Below are 14,211 nucleotides of genomic sequence, written 5' to 3' on the forward strand. Positions count from 1 at the left end.
CCTATGTAAAGGTGCCTATTGTATTTCTTTGCAGCGCATACATCATTTCAGATTTTCAAAATTGATAAAACCTCAAATCTAGTGCAAAGGCATTTTAGAAGCATTGCCTCTTTATCTAATACCGGACACTCATTCATTCTTCATCGCGCAGTCTTCTAAACTCCCGACTCCATTTAATGCCAATATGTTTTTTGGCCATCCTCACTAACGACGCCTATTTACCTATTCCCTGCCTGACCTTTTGCCTATCGGATTTCCTGTCATCAACCTCCTGCCTGATCCTGGACTACGTTATTAGCCTTTCCCTGCCTGTACTGTTACCTTTTTGGAGCCCCTGTGTATGGCATTCTGCCTGCCCCTGGACCCAGCTACCTGCCTCTTCCTGTGGTCCTTTACAATTAAACACCTGCTGCGCCCTGCGCTTTAAACCAGCACTCTGTCTCCCATCGTATTCATTACACAAATGAGAAGAGGGTCATATTAAAAGTATTGTGAGCATTGCATTGTGAAAGGCAATTACTTTATATGAAAGGTATTTCTAGATGAAACACTGATTTAGGTTTGGTGAAAAGGTCACTGTAAGATTGTTTTACTTAGTCAATTGAAAATGTGCTTAATGTTTTGAGGAAAAAAAACAGCCTTTTCGATGATCTGTTTTGAGTTGTGAAATTTCATCACACACTTGTGAAAATAGTACCGAAGCGATGAAGAAAAAAAACTGCATTTAACATGATCAACCTAATAGGAATGTAATGAATGTTGAGTGTGATCGTTTAAACCCGCCACTGTATATTTCTTTATAGTGTTTGTAGGCAGAATGTTAACTGTCATATTAGGAGCAAGGAAAATCAAATCGAATGTGCTCACAAACTCGGGACTTTTCCTTTTGTGTTTGAAGGATGTATCCGTCTTGAATGGAACATTTGCAACAGAGCCAGCGGTCCTGTCACAAACTAATCCAAAATGGCCAGCTGGTGGCAAACTCTACTAACGGATGAGAATTTAGACCACGCAACCTTGATATTCATCGCAGTCAGCAATAATAAGATGTGATCAATAATGATAAGTTATACAATTATTCCAGAGGTCACAGAAAAAGATCCAATAGGATTATAGGATATTTGTTTTGTATAGGCTTACACCAAACATCTAAAGGCATAGTCAAATAATATTTTATCTGCAAATTATGAGATTGTCCCAAGGACACCTTAGGTGCAGAATGCCTAGGGTCTAGTGGGACATGTTTATCATGCAGAATGGACTATTGACACAATTATATGTTGTTCATTCTGTCTGCAATGCTGAATGTTCGCTGGATTGCTTAGGCCCCTGAAGGTGAGTCTCTAGGTAACACACACATGCACGCACGCACACATGCACGCACGCACACACGCACGCACACACACGGAAAAGCAGTGGGATAGCTAGGACGTTTGGAGGTGATTTGTGATTTGCTCCTGTTGTAACTTAATCTCGCCACTCTCCCTCCAGTCTGAATGCCGCTTTGTTCTACAGCCTAGCTACATCACAACCACACATGAACATAAGACTGACCATACATACAGATATGACAATTCAGAAGTGACCACAAAACTGACCATACACCTTACAACACTGAAGCATGTTGACCAGGTGATCATAGCTATGGAGACAACTATAACAGAGTTATTACCACACAGGTTTAACTGTACTGAAGTGTCCGTAACTGAACCACAGTGTCCTGCGGTCATAAGAGTAAATCACACGGCCCCACTACCATACCATGCGGAGGTTCTGACCTTGACCTCTGACATGACATCTATGGCTCATTAAACGTGTTGACGTGGTTAAGCTCTTTGTGTCCGTCAGTGTGTGTGTGTATGTGTGTGAGGGAGAGAGAGAGACAGAGCGAGAGAAAGAGAAGTCTTGGAGTGGAAGTGTAGGTGGAACCAGATTACCTTACAGTTTTTCCCCTCGAAATCAACGGAAATCAACGGAGTACTCTATTTAAAAAGGTCACGATCTTCTACTAGCACCTTCGTGAGCAACAATACTGAGAGCTTCCAAAGGTATTTGCACTCTTCATTTTACATATTTCTTCTGTGATTGATCATTTGTCCTACACTTGTATCGTAGATGTGTAATACCAAGTTTTCTCAGGCAGGTCAACAGAAACTGAGGCATAAGCCATCGGAGCAACTAGAGATAAAATATTTTTATCCACAGCAAGAGAACAGAGAAGTGAGTTCCGCAGCATTAGTTTGTGTGTTTGTCAAATTGGCTGTGCCGTGTCTGTGTTAGACTTGTGCAATGTGTGTTTTTGTTTGTGTCTCATTGGGGCGAGTGTACTGACCAAGGCTCTCCTCCCTCATCAGTTGACAAGAGCAGCAGTTCCCTTCCACAACCAGCAGAGATCAGCAATGCTGCACTTAAATGGCACAGAGCTGCAGACTCTCCTGCTATCCTTCCTACAGCAATGTCTGAACGGCACAGGTTTACTGGTCCCAGTACTCTCTCAGAACTACACTACCCAGCAGGCCGTTCTCCCAGTGGGCGGGGCTATACCTAAGGCTCAAGCTCAGGGATTTGTGTACGTTCTACTGATGGTAGGTATGTTTAGTTTCTTCACGTTTGGTATCATGCTGAGTTACATCCGCTCCAAGAAGCTAGAGAGCTCCCACGATCCGTATCACCAGTACATTGCCCACGACTGGACCAAAGGACTCACCCTCCCACGGGCCGTCACACAGGCACTGCATGAGGCAGACACACGTATTGGAGACAACGGGAAGAACCCCATGGTCATCTGCAACCCTGCTGCATTGGAGCAGCTCCCAGGATAGATTGGGATGGATAGTGAGGAGTTAATAGTGTTGATGTTCTCAATCCTAATATAACATATTATAGTCACAATGACAAGTGAGAGAGAGATTGAGTTACAGCACCTCTTTTATTGTAATGCAATCATAGGCAGAATCTACCGCACACCCATTATCGATTAGTGAAGTTGCGGGAGGCAAAATGCAAAACTAGAAAAAGTCACCACACACTTCCACTCATAGTAGCTTAGCATTCGGTCAGTCGACTGACCGAAAGCTTACCTCCTATTTAAAGAGATTTTCATCTGACTGGAAGTGTGCGAAAAAATCTTCAGTGGTTTCAGTTTTCCCGTATTTGAGTTTAGAGCAGTTTCAGTCAACTGCTCATTCATAACGAACATCGAGTATTCTATACTTTCATTCCTTCATTCAGCAAAGAAACAAATCAATGTAATTACAATTGCTTCGCTTATAAACGTAGATTAAAAGTATTTCATTAAATGGATTATTGTAGTCCGATACCATTACCATTGTGTCCTGAGGTCCAGACACTGACACTGTGTAGCATTATTGTAAAGCACAGTTGAGTTACAGTAAGGTCAAGTAACCGTGTTGTAGTAGTGGCTTGTTGTATTATTCTGTGTGTTATAACATGCTACTGTAATCAACCCAATGTAGCAAAAACACTGAAAATGACATAAAAGACAAATGATTCAACACCTCTGTCTTATCCTCTCAAAGTGTGTTGACACCTGTGTTAATGGATTATAAATAAAAGTTTGATTTGAAATATCCTTTTTTATCTAATTTTGCCTTCAAGGTCCATTGCTCATTTTAGTAAATTCTGCATCCATGCCAGCAGGCCGCCTTGCCAAGAGTGTTGATGAGTTTTAATCTTATCTCTCTTCTCCCGCTCCCTTTCTCTTTCTATTCTCTGCTCCTCCCACTCCCTCACTCTTTCCCTCTTGCTCTCCTGTCTGCCTTGAAAGGCTGCTTTCTCTGCGCGGTCGATCTCACGCTCCAAACTGAAGTGGACCATTTGCAAGGTAAGCATGGGCGCAATCAGGTTGAAGTTATCCACCGTTTTATTGAGCTTCATAAGGTCATCCGCCACCACCCCACACAGCTGCTGCCACTGAGCATGCTCCCTGGGGTTCATGGGGTCGGCGAGCCGCGCCTGGCCCTGCAGCAGTCTCTCCCGGATCTGTGCGATGTCCTCTCGGATGTCGCGTTGCGTGACAATCCAGGGTGGCTGGTAGCCATTGTCGATGAGGATGCGGTTGAGGTTGTGGGTCATGGGGTCGGCATACGGGTTGTGCTCAAACTTGTTGATGGGCTTCCCGGCGCCACTCAGGTTGCGGAAGTCTCCCCGGGACATGGATTCCTGAATGAGGTCTTCCACCAGCCTCTCCACTGCCTGTGTGACCTTGATCTGCCGGCTGCGCTGGCGGACGTCCCTCTCCACCAGCGCCCCCTCAGCTGCAGCCGCCGTCTCATGCTCCTTCTGGCGGTAGTCGAGGACCTGCTCCACCGCCCGATCCACTCGGAATTGACGGTATTGGCGCTCGCGCTGACTAGGCGTCCCAGAGCCCACACCCTCGTAGCTCAGGTAGTGGCGGTGCTGAGGAGCCACACCTTTCACCTTCTCCTCCTCTTCTTCCATCGAACCCCCACAGCTCTGAAGCCGGGACTGGTGCGCCAGCACGGCGCGGTATGCCTCCTCTACCCGCGCAAACATTGCCTCGTCTGCCGTAGCAGCGCCCGAGTCTGGATGGTACAGCTTGGCCATGCGTAGGTAGGCTTCTTTCACCTGCGCAGGGCTACTCTCGCACACATCTGGAAGCTCAAGGTGTAGCAGCTGGTAGCTCTCCCGAAGGCTGCGGCTCACACGAGGACCAGAACTCAGCGTGCGGAGAAGGGACCGGAGGCCCAGGGGGTGCAGCGTGCGGCCATGACAGAAATCCCCACGGTGAATCAACAGCTGCATGGCGTAACTCATCTCTGCTGGGGCACGCAGAAGCACACACCTGCCCAACAGTGACAAGAAACATGATGTTGCTTGTTGTATTTGTTCCCACACTTAATTGTTAGCATAGGGATGCATATCATGCATTTGAAAAGGTCATGGGATGCTTTTGAACCATTGTTTACATTTTGTTGGTAGTGGTCTAGTCTGAAACACAGAACCACTTTTGCTAACATGCCCCTCCTTGTACTCCATGTCATTGCCAGGGATTGGTAAGGAGTGGAATGATAGTAGAAACAAATTGGTGGTACCCACGCTGGTAGTAATTCCAATATTTGATGGAATTATGCACTTGTTCATTTGACACCTACTGTCACATGCATTAAAGCTACAGCATGTAACCTCACAGACATGTATCGGTGACTACTGTAACTATTCCCGTGTTATGAAAGAACACCAGTAGCTAGCTGTCATCTTTATTACCCGCATAGCTAGAAGCTAAATCATGCTAGCTGAGCTCCATGGCTAACTACATCGTTCTATGCGCGTTTTAAGTAAACAAAGCATCTAGCTAACAAGATACTAATTGCACTAACCTTATTAAAATACAGTCGCCCTTCTCATTAGTTTCAGACAGTGTTATTTCCCAATAGGTTCAGCGCCAGACAACAATCAGGTCGGATCAATTTGGTATAATTAGAAGAGGTCGGACATGCTTGTTTGGCGCTGTTAGCTAACTCTCCCAATGAATGCAGGGAGTTGCAGTTTTTGCCTAATCCTGTGTTTTCTTAAACTACAGATACACTGAAGACAGAAACTTAACGTGAACAACTGTGACTTTTGATTATGCTAGCAGCATAGTGTATGAATTTTATTTTATACTTTTTTATTACGTTTTATTTCAAATACATTGAGTGGACTGTTCAATATTAAATTTGTTTTGTTCAAACAAAGCATTGTCACACAAGCCTACTAAGATAACGTTTTGTGCAAGTAGCCTGCATTTTTAAACAGATGATGTGTCCTCCACAAAGATTTTAAAAAATGTTTAAAGTCACTGTGAATGTGTTGAACATGCAACTAAAGGCAGAATTCCTTGGAACGTGTAAAAACAGGCTAATGTGCGTTCATGTGTTAGTCGGAACTAGGAGAAAGCATTTCCGACTTGCTAACTGACTGAACGCAGCACCAGTATAACTACAACCAGTTCGGAAGTTTGGAAATGTCAGTTTCCTAGTTCAAACTAGTTCACCCAGTTAGTAAATCGGAAATGCAGTTACCTAGTTCCGACTAGCACATGAACTGCCATTATCCCATCTACATCTACAGACAGCCAAATATGGACTGTAGCCTGTATTCACTAGCTATAGCAACCAAAATAAACCAAAAAGAAGAGACTGATGCAAACAAAACAGAAAGAACGAAACGGAGGGAGCTTCCTGAATGTGTCCAATAGAAACTCTAATGCGACTCAAAGATACACTCCCGGATACCAATCTGTTTGTGCCATCATCATGCCAGTCCTTGCCATGCAAACAATGACAACTAATTGACAAGACAGATCAAACAGATCTAGTACCAGGCTATCAATGGCTCACTCATGATAAGCAGACGTTTACGTTCAAATGGCCGTATGCTTGTTTATGTTAAAGAAACGACATAGCCTCAGCACAGATGTATTGTAATCTCATTTTTATAGGCTACATAACACCATGTTACTACATGTATTCAATGGCACCGTAGAAGAAGGCTGATGTTTTAAGTATCCCCGAACCAATTGTGCTTTTTTTGTCGTTTCTTTGCGTTGTTTGTAACTTATATTTTTACTTATTTTGTACATAATGTCTTCTGAGAATTTGTAAGCGGTCAAATAAACTCCCACTTCCATTCTGCTAGTAAACGTGCAATAACATACGCGGGAGACTAAACTACCAATGGGACATTCAAAACTTTTATACCATGTGACTAATAACATTTGATCATTTGTTTTGATTTGATTTGTTCATTTGTTTTCTGTTGTTGAGTTTTAAAAAAGCTAGATGATTAGAATTTACCACACAATATTTGCTAATGAAAAGAAAAAAACAGCGGTCAATATAAAATGTTTAATTTATTGCAAATGTTGGAGACAATTCATTTTTCCAATTTAAGAATATAATGTCAAACAGAGTGCATTATTATCATCATATTTTTGTCGCTTGCCTTAAAAAAATGTCCCTATCCACATTATTCCCCCTTCAGGTCACTGATCAGGAATGGCTCCAAATCCATCAGGATATCTAAGAATATATCTTTGCCTTTGGGCCCACATGCTTTCAGAGGGCCATCAAAAAGTTCCCTCATCTTTTTCTGATTGGTTCTGTTAGCCCTCACTTCACTGTAGGCGTTTTGGATGATGATTCCCCTCTCCAGGAGTCTATCCAGTAGGGGTTCCACCTGGCTCACTCTGTCGATCAGGGCCGTCCGGTGATGGTCCACAAAGTGTTTGTCTGAGGTAGAGAGAGGACATGACTTGGGACTTTTGGCAGTGATGGAATGCAAAGCATACATAATATATTTGATAGGTGCCTATATCTCTACATGCCTCCTTTAATGTTGTGTTTGTGTGCATGCATGTGTGTAGGGTGTGCAAATTGGAGGATCGACGTGATGCACTTTTTCTAATTCAGACAGGATTAAATAAACTATGGGGAGTGAAAAATGCTGCTGAGGATTCTAGAGGAGGCCAGCAGTTGCAACTACAGTATGTTGAAGAAGAAATTAAATGGAAGGACTTTTGTGATTGCTCATCGAGGTAGAATACTTTAGGTATTGAATGTTTCCCCATTAACCATCACTAATTACAGTAAAACATACATTTTAATAACGTCGGCATATTTGAGACATTAGGCTATATAACACTTGGTTTAGTGTTTACCTTTGATCATGTTCTTTGTACCAGGTGCACCAGCCATTGCAACACCCGATGTTACGCAAGATCTGTGAGCTGTAAAATAGGCTTCATGAGACACTACCAATCGAATAGAAATATGAATATGAATAGTAGGCCTAAAGACAAATCGAAATCAGCAAGAAATCGAAATGTGTGTTTATGGTATAATGTATTAGGCCCATTTTGAGTTGCAAATTGAATATATGCTACTGTATGATATCATTCTGGCCAGAAGAGCAAAATAGAATGCTCAATAGAATGCTCGCATAAGTGAAAGTAAAACTGTCAACTTCCTTATAGTTTTCCTTCCATACGTTATGGACATTTCAATGCAATTTATTTAGGACCTAGGTCTAATAAAGGTTTGTTCTAGCCTACTTTTGTGTTAACTGACGTGGTTTCTAAACATTTCAAAGATATGAAATTAAATATATTTTTTTTAAATGTCCGTGGTACGTGCCTCCTACTTTATTCGACTTACATTTCTTGAAATCCGTCAGTTCCCTGCTGCACCCTGGAAGTTAATTGCACCCAAGACCTCTATATCCACATTCACAGCCCCGTCTTCAGTGAATGTACGGGTCAGAAGATCTACCAAGTCCACTGGGCCCGTTTTCTCAACAATGCTCTTGTGAACTTTTGGCTCCTTGCTTGCGGTCACAGAGTTTACCTCTGAACTTCGTCAATTCAGCTTCTCCCAAGTCTTCAAAGACACCGATTAATATGTCGCCAACAGTTTTTGGCCTATTTTATGCCAACCTGTAATTTAAACCAGGTTTTGTGAGATTGGGCTATGTGTCTTCTGTTCTATGTTGTCTAATAGGCTTCTCTTCAAGATACTGTACATCTTCGCACCGTCTGACGTCATAGGCCAAGGAGTGGTCCATCAGCACACTCCAGAAGAAACAAAACAGCCTAATCCATTATTATTAATTTAGCATTTATCTAACGAATGTATTATTTATTATATTATTTGTATCTATATTTGCCTGCTCATTTGAGTGTTTTTTTTTTAAATATAGGCCTTTATACCTTTCGAAATAATACAGAACATTTTAAATAGTATTTTCAAGTTATGTACAGTTTATTTACAAACATTTTACAAACAATATTGTAAATCACACACATTATATTCAACAGAACAAGCATGGTCCCTCTTAGCTTTATTTTGTCAGCAATAAAAGAGGTAGATATGTTAGGGTATAAAAATGGATCCTCACAGTCAAAGTTAATGTTGAACATTGTTCAACAGCATGGGTGGTAAGCAGTGGTGTCATGCACCCATTATTTTAGAGGGGGCAAGAAGTACTTGAGGATGGAGGGGGGTTGTTAATCACTAACCATGTAATTAACATAAAGAGCATCAGTATTGGAGACAGCTGGGCTTACAGTTTCATTGAGCTCTTATTCTGCTGATGTTAATAAGAGGTAAGTCATACACTAAAATGAAATCAAATTGAAGGCTACTACAGAATTTGTTTATTCTGATTTTCAGGGGGTGCTGCACCCCTACTTTAGCACCCCTACTTCCCACAGCTATGGCTACTACTGTATCACTTGGTAATAAAAGTCTTACACCAAACATTGTCTAATGTTGCAGATAGAAATGCCATAAATAGAGCCAATGTGATTCATTTTCTACATGTCTAAGAGGCAAGTTTGTTCTACATAGCATATTTCTAGTGATGTAGCTGCTGGTACACTCCCCCTACTGCGACGCCCATGCTTCGCTGGACTCTGGCGATAATACTGGTGCCCCCTGGCCTTGCCAGGCTGACTCTGTACCCGTGGGTAAAATGTTCAGGCTGGCTAGGACCTCCTGTGCTGTCTTTCCCAGCATCCCCTGTACGTCGCAGACGAAGCGGTAGACGTAGCGCTTGCCCGTCGTTTTGTGGATAATGTTCTTGTGGTAGTAGTAGCGCAGGCCGCGGCTCAGCTTCTCATAGTTCATCTTGGGCTTGTTCTTACACTGACCCCAGCGCTTGGCCACCTGGATGAAACACAAAAGGGGTGGTTGTTCAAAAATAACCACAAACGCCTGATAGCATATTCCCACTGCTCAATCCTGTGCTGGTTTCCAACTCCTACTACGAGTGGTTAAAATCTCTCACAATCAGTAGAGAAACTCACCTCTGCTGGGTCGGACATCTTGAACTCCCAACCGTCTCCTGTCCAGCAGATGAAGGTACAACAGGCGGAGTCTAGAAGCAGCTCCAGTAAGAACTGCCACAATTGGATGGGCCCTGATCCTGAATAGAGAGAAAATACACATGAACAAATTCTGAATGGACTCTAGAATGGATACAAAAGTTGTTTATTTGCCTGCTACTCTTAAGATATACTATGAATTTGTTTCTATTTAAAAGAAGACACAGTAATGACAGAGGCACATTCTAGAGCAAACACACAATCAGGCTCCAAAATACACACACTACCCATGCTCACACACACGTGTATAACAGTAGTAATGATAAGTCATGATAAGAGACTAGTCTTACCTGGATAAACTGACATTCCCATCACTTGTCCTCCTTCCCTCTCGGGTCTTTGGGAGTGTGCACTTTTGCGTTTGGCCACACGGGGGCAGTACAGCTCTGAGGGCTGCTGTGGTCTAGGGATTGAGGAACAAGATGGAGGGTGGTGAGGGGGCGGCAGGGATGCGCTATAGCTGGGAGAGGGGTAGTCCGGCCAGAAGGAGGTCTTCTGTGCTCCTGAGTCATACAGTTTTTCACCTGAGTGACGGGTGTAGCTTTGCTCAGATTCATCTATGGAAGAGGAGGAAGAGTTAGACATTGTAAATATTATCCAAGTAATCATAGCCTATGGATTTCTCTGTGTGGTTATTTTTATAAGTTAAATAAACAAAGAAGAGTTGGTTATAACAAACAGCTTAAAAAATTATATGAATTAGATATTACACAACCTACAAACAAAAACAGGCAATATGTTTTTAAACACAAATAGGTCTCATGGTCATGCATTGGTTGATACAAATGTGTGGTCTTTCTTACTGAGGTGGTCCAGGCTGACAGTGCTGGGGGTCCCTCTGTGGCTCGTTCCTTTTCCAGGGAGGAAAGAGTTGCTGGTGCTGGCATCCCCCGTGCCCGGGCTGAACTGTCCACTCTGGGCTGGGGAACACAGGGGCACAAGGCTGTGGTACGTCTGGGTGGAATCCTGGAACCCCGCTTGAGACTGGCCCAAAGTCAGCCCATCTAATAATGAATAGAGAGAAAAAAGGAATGAACAATCATGATCAATATTCATTCATTTCTAAAACTACAACAGGTGTTGATAATAGAATCATTCTCAAAATGATAGAAACATATGGATTAGAGAATAGGGGACTGACACTCACCACTTGGGTATGACGCCCAACAGTTAAACTCTGGGTATGAATCCAGGTTGAACAGGACAGAGTCACTTGAGGTCACTGAAAAAAAGAATGAAAGACATCAAAAATAAAAACACGTGAGCAACACCGGAAGTTAGTCAACGGTCATTGACAGGCCGATCTAGTGATTTCCCCAGAATGCTTATCAGAGTGGTCTAATAAAGTGGTTGTTAAAGAGTCTCTGTAAGAGTCTTTGTAGGTGTACCTTTGTTGTCGTACGGACGTGGATTCTTCTGCAGCTCTCCATAACTCTCTGGATACTGTTGCTGCTGCCCTGGTCCTTTACTGTCTAATAGAAAAGACAGGTCTTCATCACTGTAGTCTGGAGGTGACGGAGATAGAAGAGAAGGATGGGGGTGAGTCAAAAGGCGTGAAGATCTGAACAGAACTCAAAATGGAATAGAAATAGAATTGATTTAGAATGTAATAGGTTATAATGCTACCCAAGGGGTTACAAGCGTATCTCTAAAGACTGTCCAACTGCTATTCTACAAGCAATAATATGTTATGGTCTACTACTATTACTCATCATTCTTATTTACGTTTAATTATAGTAATACTAATACTAATTAATATATCTATTCAACAACTATTCTGCAGCACCCAGAACAAAATCTCAACCATACCCATTTGAGTTGAATGGCGGGAGAAGGGGAAACAGAGGGAAAGAGGAGGAAAAGCGAGTGGAGGGAGTGTGACAGAGTAGTGATGAAGGGGGAGGAGAGGGGCTCTAAATCTGTTGGAGAAGGAAGTCTGGAGGAAAGGATTAGGGAAAGAGAGAGGGAGGGTCTTTAACCCGACCACCCCATCTCGGCTCTACCTCCCTCAGTCAGACTGACATTCCTACAAACAGTGCATGGACACACACCCCAGCAACCCTTTTCCTGACGCAGCCCTCGGTTGGGTAGAAGAAGCAGATGTCAAGGTCTCATTTTGAGTTTCTGACAGGGCTGATGAGATACCAACTCTGCAAAAAACATTTCCTTTGTCCTTCAACTACCACACAGAGCTACAGGAAACATAGCTCAAAATCTTATCGTAGAAAAATGTGGATACTCCGAAAGTTAGTTTCAGAGTGTAAAATGATAACTATTAAAGTTGATGATTAATCCTAATTCTAGTGGCGTTGGTGGCAGTTATTTGGTTTGGGGTGTAGTTCAAACTGAACTGATACATTGATCCGTATTCATCAATAAGTGATCCAACGAGAACATGACTTACCATATGATGCAAAGTCCAAACCAGCAGGGACTTCCTGTGTTCTGAAATCTTCCATATAATATCCAGCTTGGTATATCTCCATCTGTGTGGAAAAAAGTGGAATACATATGCCATGCCCATTTTATTGTAGAACATCTTTTTCATACAATTTTACAGCTTTGGTTGATATGTATAATCGAATGGTCTCTGAAAATGTAAATATATATTGCAAATCTTTATCATGTTAAGTGTTCGTACAGGCTGCATACATGAACAAACTTAAAATCGCATGAGGCAAAATCCTACCTTTATTTTAGAGTCTCTGGTCTCTATGTTTCTCTCGTTGGATTTCAGGATGGTATCCCAGTACATCTTTGACTGGAACAGTTGCTTCCACTTGGAGTTCAGAGTTACAATTGTGTAGTCTCCCTCTGCCCGGCCCAGTCCCGTTATAAAGTAGCGGAGCTTGGAGGGGCGTGCCTGCTCCCCGGCGCAAAGGAATGTGTCATCTTGCTTCGTGACTCCCCGTTCCCCTGTCCCAAAACACTGCGGTTTAACTGGCCGTGACGTCAGCCACGACTCACGAACACAGATTTGGCAGCAGCACACACACACCCATTCACAAAAATGTATCATAAAATGGTCAATTGAGCGCCCAAAATCTAATTAACATTGCATGCCCATTTGGCTATCTTACTCCCATGATAAATTGACAACCCATTCATGATCAGATAATGAATGGAGAGTTTATTAGTGTAATCCTAGATATATTATTTTATAGGAATACAACTTGATCTACAAATGATTTTATTTCAATTAGGCCAGTTTAAAAATAGCCTATGTATTGAGAAAATGTTTACCCCAATTAGGTCAATAGCGAATACCCAATAGGCTACACCAAAACGTATGTATGCCTATCAATAGGCTATTGACTTAGTCATTAAAAAAATCTATGGAAATCATAACCTTTTTCTATGCTTGGCAACGTCGACTAAGCTCAAACCCATGCGAGACAGGGCGGGTGCAGATAGGGTGTTTTAAAAATCAGAACTTGCAAGTTGGTTATAATGAGGTGGGAGGCCATGAGCATATCTTTAGAAGCCATTCGACAGAACAATAGCCCGTAAACTACATGCTGAAGCTCTGAAATCACGGTGTGAGTGGCCTGAGCAGATAAGGCCGGCACAAGCGCCTTGTATAAACAAACACCGCAATTTTCCCCAGCAGAGAAAAAATACATCTGGAAAAGTGAGCTGCCAAGTCGTGTATGGTGTGGGAGACACGAGTCGTGATTGGGACCCCCCCCCTTGTCTCCAGACAAGGACACATGGGGGTTCTAGTTACACAACCTCCTGGCCGGCCTAATGATGACGAGTCCATCATCAACTCAACTGATTTACCAACCGAGTGACACAATGAAAAACTCCAGAATATCACAAAGCTGAACAATGGCAGAACCACAATCACAATATATCATAGATGATCTTAATAAAAATAGGCCTAAACATTGTTCAGTGGACTGAAGGGACAGTTCAATTATTTTTCGTTATTTTCTTTCACAAATGTGGAAACTTTTACATGTATAAGACAGAAAATGCATAATAAATCTAAATATACTAGTAGGCTATTAATGCTGTGCCTTGTTATCGGGCTTGGGTTCATCTCATCTAGGCTATTTATTTATTTTGTATTTATTTTTTACCTAAAAGGCCAAAGAAAGTTTCGATTTTCTGAACACATTATGAAGATAAACAAACGTAAGTAGCTTTGGGCTACTCCATGCATGCCTTAAAGCCAGATTGAGGCATAAGCAATGTGTGATAGCTTTCCTGATAAACCCATTGAAATTGATAATTAAAGGCAAATCTTTTCTATGAAAATACAGAAACTCACATTTTCTACTGTCTAACTTTGCACGCTATTC

General features: G+C 42.3%; 3 protein-coding genes and 1 long non-coding RNA gene across 5 annotated transcripts; 1 reads left to right on the forward strand and 3 right to left on the reverse strand.

The window, feature by feature from the left end:
• The first annotated feature begins 1,746 nt into the window (after nt 1-1,746).
• Nucleotides 1,747-2,403, forward strand: LOC121840585. The gene is made up of 3 exons (XR_006079708.1): nt 1,747-2,048; nt 2,140-2,220; nt 2,355-2,403. It is a non-coding gene; the product is annotated as an uncharacterized LOC121840585 (long non-coding RNA).
• A 507-nt stretch (nt 2,404-2,910) lies between these two features.
• On the reverse strand, nt 2,911-5,526 carry dnajc28 (DnaJ (Hsp40) homolog, subfamily C, member 28). Its single transcript, XM_024396539.2, has 2 exons — nt 5,361-5,526; nt 2,911-4,825 (listed from the first exon to the last, which is right to left on the reverse strand). Exon 2 carries the CDS (start codon nt 4,795-4,797, stop codon nt 3,628-3,630), a length of 1,170 nt encoding a protein of 389 aa, XP_024252307.1. The 5' UTR covers nt 4,798-4,825; nt 5,361-5,526; the 3' UTR covers nt 2,911-3,627.
• Nucleotides 5,527-6,855: 1,329 nt separating this feature from the next.
• On the reverse strand, nt 6,856-8,569 carry LOC112230319 (apoptosis-associated speck-like protein containing a CARD). The gene is made up of 3 exons (XM_024396557.1): nt 8,178-8,569; nt 7,682-7,750; nt 6,856-7,253 (listed from the first exon to the last, which is right to left on the reverse strand). The coding sequence occupies exons 2-3, from the start codon at nt 7,716-7,718 to the stop codon at nt 6,991-6,993; spliced, it is 300 nt and encodes a 99-aa protein (XP_024252325.1). The 5' UTR covers nt 7,719-7,750; nt 8,178-8,569; the 3' UTR covers nt 6,856-6,990.
• Nucleotides 8,570-8,756: 187 nt separating this feature from the next.
• LOC112230289 (protein C-ets-2) lies at nt 8,757-12,745 on the reverse strand. 2 transcript variants are annotated; one of them, XM_024396532.2, is made up of 8 exons: nt 12,594-12,745; nt 12,309-12,390; nt 11,293-11,376; nt 11,052-11,126; nt 10,708-10,908; nt 10,195-10,461; nt 9,827-9,945; nt 8,757-9,686 (listed from the first exon to the last, which is right to left on the reverse strand). In XM_024396532.2, exons 1-8 carry the CDS (start codon nt 12,657-12,659, stop codon nt 9,405-9,407), a joined length of 1,176 nt encoding a protein of 391 aa, XP_024252300.1. In that variant the 5' UTR covers nt 12,660-12,745; the 3' UTR covers nt 8,757-9,404. The 2 variants fall into 2 exon arrangements, with proteins under 2 accessions (XP_024252300.1, XP_024252292.1); XM_024396524.2 differs by having other exon boundaries at nt 11,293-11,409.
• Nucleotides 12,746-14,211: the final 1,466 nt, after the last annotated feature.

Source organism: Oncorhynchus tshawytscha, linkage group LG23, assembly GCF_018296145.1.
Source record: "Oncorhynchus tshawytscha isolate Ot180627B linkage group LG23, Otsh_v2.0, whole genome shotgun sequence".
Classification (NCBI taxonomy): domain Eukaryota; kingdom Metazoa; phylum Chordata; class Actinopteri; order Salmoniformes; family Salmonidae; genus Oncorhynchus; species Oncorhynchus tshawytscha.

Bases quoted from the DNA above. Each gene is read 5' to 3' on its own strand.
- dnajc28 (XM_024396539.2), bottom strand. From the start codon at position 4,797: ATGAGTTACGCCATGCAGCTGTTGATTCACCGTGGGGATTTCTGTCAT.
- LOC112230319 (XM_024396557.1), bottom strand. From the start codon at position 7,718: ATGGCTGGTGCACCTGGTACAAAGAACATGATCAAAG. The intron at 7,254-7,681 runs GTAAACACTAAA...TCTCTACCTCAG, and splicing joins TACAAAGAACATGATCAAAG to ACAAACACTTTGTGGACCAT.
- LOC112230289 (XM_024396524.2), bottom strand. From the start codon at position 12,659: ATGTACTGGGATACCATCCTGAAATCCAACGAGAGAAACATAGAGACC. The intron at 10,462-10,707 runs GTAAGAAAGACC...CCTCTTCCATAG, and splicing joins TGTCAGCCTGGACCACCTCA to ATGAATCTGAGCAAAGCTAC. The intron at 9,946-10,194 runs GTAAGACTAGTC...CTCTCTATTCAG, and splicing joins GGGAATGTCAGTTTATCCAG to GATCAGGGCCCATCCAATTG.